Genomic DNA, 1,753 nt, shown 5'->3' with positions numbered 1-1,753 from the left:
TGAACTGCTGTATGAAAAGTGAATTTACTCTGTAAATCTTCACCCAAATCCTAATAAAATAAATAAATAAATAAATAAATAAAATCCATGGTCTGTCCACTGCCTTGGTGTATGTAGGAGAAACCAAACATTAATCATCTACCGAACAATGGCTTTTGGTAGAAAATGTGTTGGCAGTGAGGTCCCAAGAACTGTGCCACAGGGAAGAGGTAATGACAGGGAGGAAGCGAGAAGAGAGCTGTTACATTGTGCGGAATCGCAGTCAATGTCACGAAATACAATGTGTATGAACTGCTGTATGGAAAAAGAATTTGCTCTGTAAACATTCACCCAAATCACAATAAAAGTTAAAGAAAAGAACTCATGCCAGTAATCTGCAAACGTCCCTAAAGAGTCAACGCTCACCCATGACCACACCTCATAGGGCTGTGCACCACACAACCATGCCTGGAGCCTCACCTAGCTGGGTACCAACTCCACCTGTGGAACCGGAAAAATACCCGCTTCCCAGGCCCTACTTCCCAGGAGTGAGTCCAAAGCTTGGACAAGGTTCAGAATCCCTGAAAAGCTCTCTTCCTCATACCTGGGGGAGTCACTTGAATCTTCTGGTCATCCAGCTCCTCCTCCTGTGGCACCAACGCCACGAAGTAAGGGGGGCAGTTCCGGCGGGGTGTGTACCTGCACACTGCCATGACCTCCTTCTCCAGACATCTGGTGAGCAGGGCACTGAACAGGGTTGTGCTCCCTGGAAAACAAAGGTCCCAGTAGTCCACCTCCTCAAGATGTCGCCGCCTGCTTTCCCTCTTATCCCTGTGAAAGCTTGAAATTTCTTTTCTGTTTTCTTCAAAGAGTTTACAATAGATAAGTGCTGATGGACTGGGAGCTGAGGGGAAAGTGAGGGGAAAGTGGAGGGGAGGAAAGGAGTGAGAGGTTTGGAGCCTAACATTTCATGTAGAAGTGCAAGTTAGTGTCTGCTGAGTTTCCACGGACACTGGGCCAATGACACAAGCCCTGACAGCTCATGGAAACCAAGCGGGTCAGACGCAGGGTGCTCACTGGCTACGGCACAGGGCTGCACAGCACCAGGTCGCACAATGGCAGCGTTCCCATCATCTTCCCACTTTTAGGGAAGCAGCTGGCTGCGTGTGTGGGAGTTTGTACCTTCCATCTGGGGCCTCAGAGAAAGAATTTTGTAGGGCACACATGTGAGAAAAACACTGAATGAAGTCTACATGCCCCTCCTGCATAGGCAGTAATGAAAGGCCCAAAAGAAACCTTTGAATCTTTGGTTAGTCCAGCTTTTCCAGAATTTATCTCAGCATGAAACATTTCCAAGTACCCTACTAACATCTGAAACAGTTTCCAAGTAGTACCCATTTGGGAAACGCTGCTCCATAAACTACAGTCTGGATCCGAGCCCCACCTTTATCCCTAGTCCAGGCCACTCACCATTCACCAGCGCTTCCTCGGGGTACACAAACAGGGCCGGCCTCAGGTAATGGTGCTTCTTCAGCATGATCAAGGGCTTGAAACCGATGAGGATCAAACCTGGCTCATCAAACTGTTTTAGCTGTTCAGTTTCCTCTTTCTCTAGTACAATCTGACGACTCCCATAGGTCTTTAAACAAAATGAAAACAGTGCTGTCATGCAGAATCTGACTCACAGTAACCCTGTGTGTCAGCGTGGAAGTGTGCTCACGGGGCTGGCCGTGGCTCACAGCGACCCCGTGGGTGTCAGCGTGGAAGTGTGCTC

The 1,753-nt window shown here is 48.5% G+C and overlaps 1 protein-coding gene across 1 annotated transcript in view; it reads right to left on the bottom strand.

Moving 5' to 3' along the window:
- XRCC6 (X-ray repair cross complementing 6) overlaps positions 1 to 1,753 on the bottom strand; it is a 32,653-nt gene that overhangs the window by 13,130 nt on the left and 17,770 nt on the right. Inside the window, exons 7-8 of the mRNA XM_007941711.2 lie at positions 1,450 to 1,618; positions 584 to 745 (exon numbers count right to left, since the gene is read on the bottom strand). Of these exons, the coding sequence (XP_007939902.1) occupies positions 584 to 745; positions 1,450 to 1,618 (331 nt within the window). The remainder of the gene's footprint in view (positions 1 to 583; positions 746 to 1,449; positions 1,619 to 1,753) is intronic.

Source organism: Orycteropus afer, unplaced genomic scaffold (genome assembly GCF_000298275.1).
Source record: "Orycteropus afer afer isolate SDZICR_OR568_19922 unplaced genomic scaffold, OryAfe1.0 scaffold00083, whole genome shotgun sequence".
Classification (NCBI taxonomy): domain Eukaryota; kingdom Metazoa; phylum Chordata; class Mammalia; order Tubulidentata; family Orycteropodidae; genus Orycteropus; species Orycteropus afer.
Note: the sequence above shows the minus strand (reverse complement) of the source record. Positions and strands in the feature narration are given on the sequence as shown.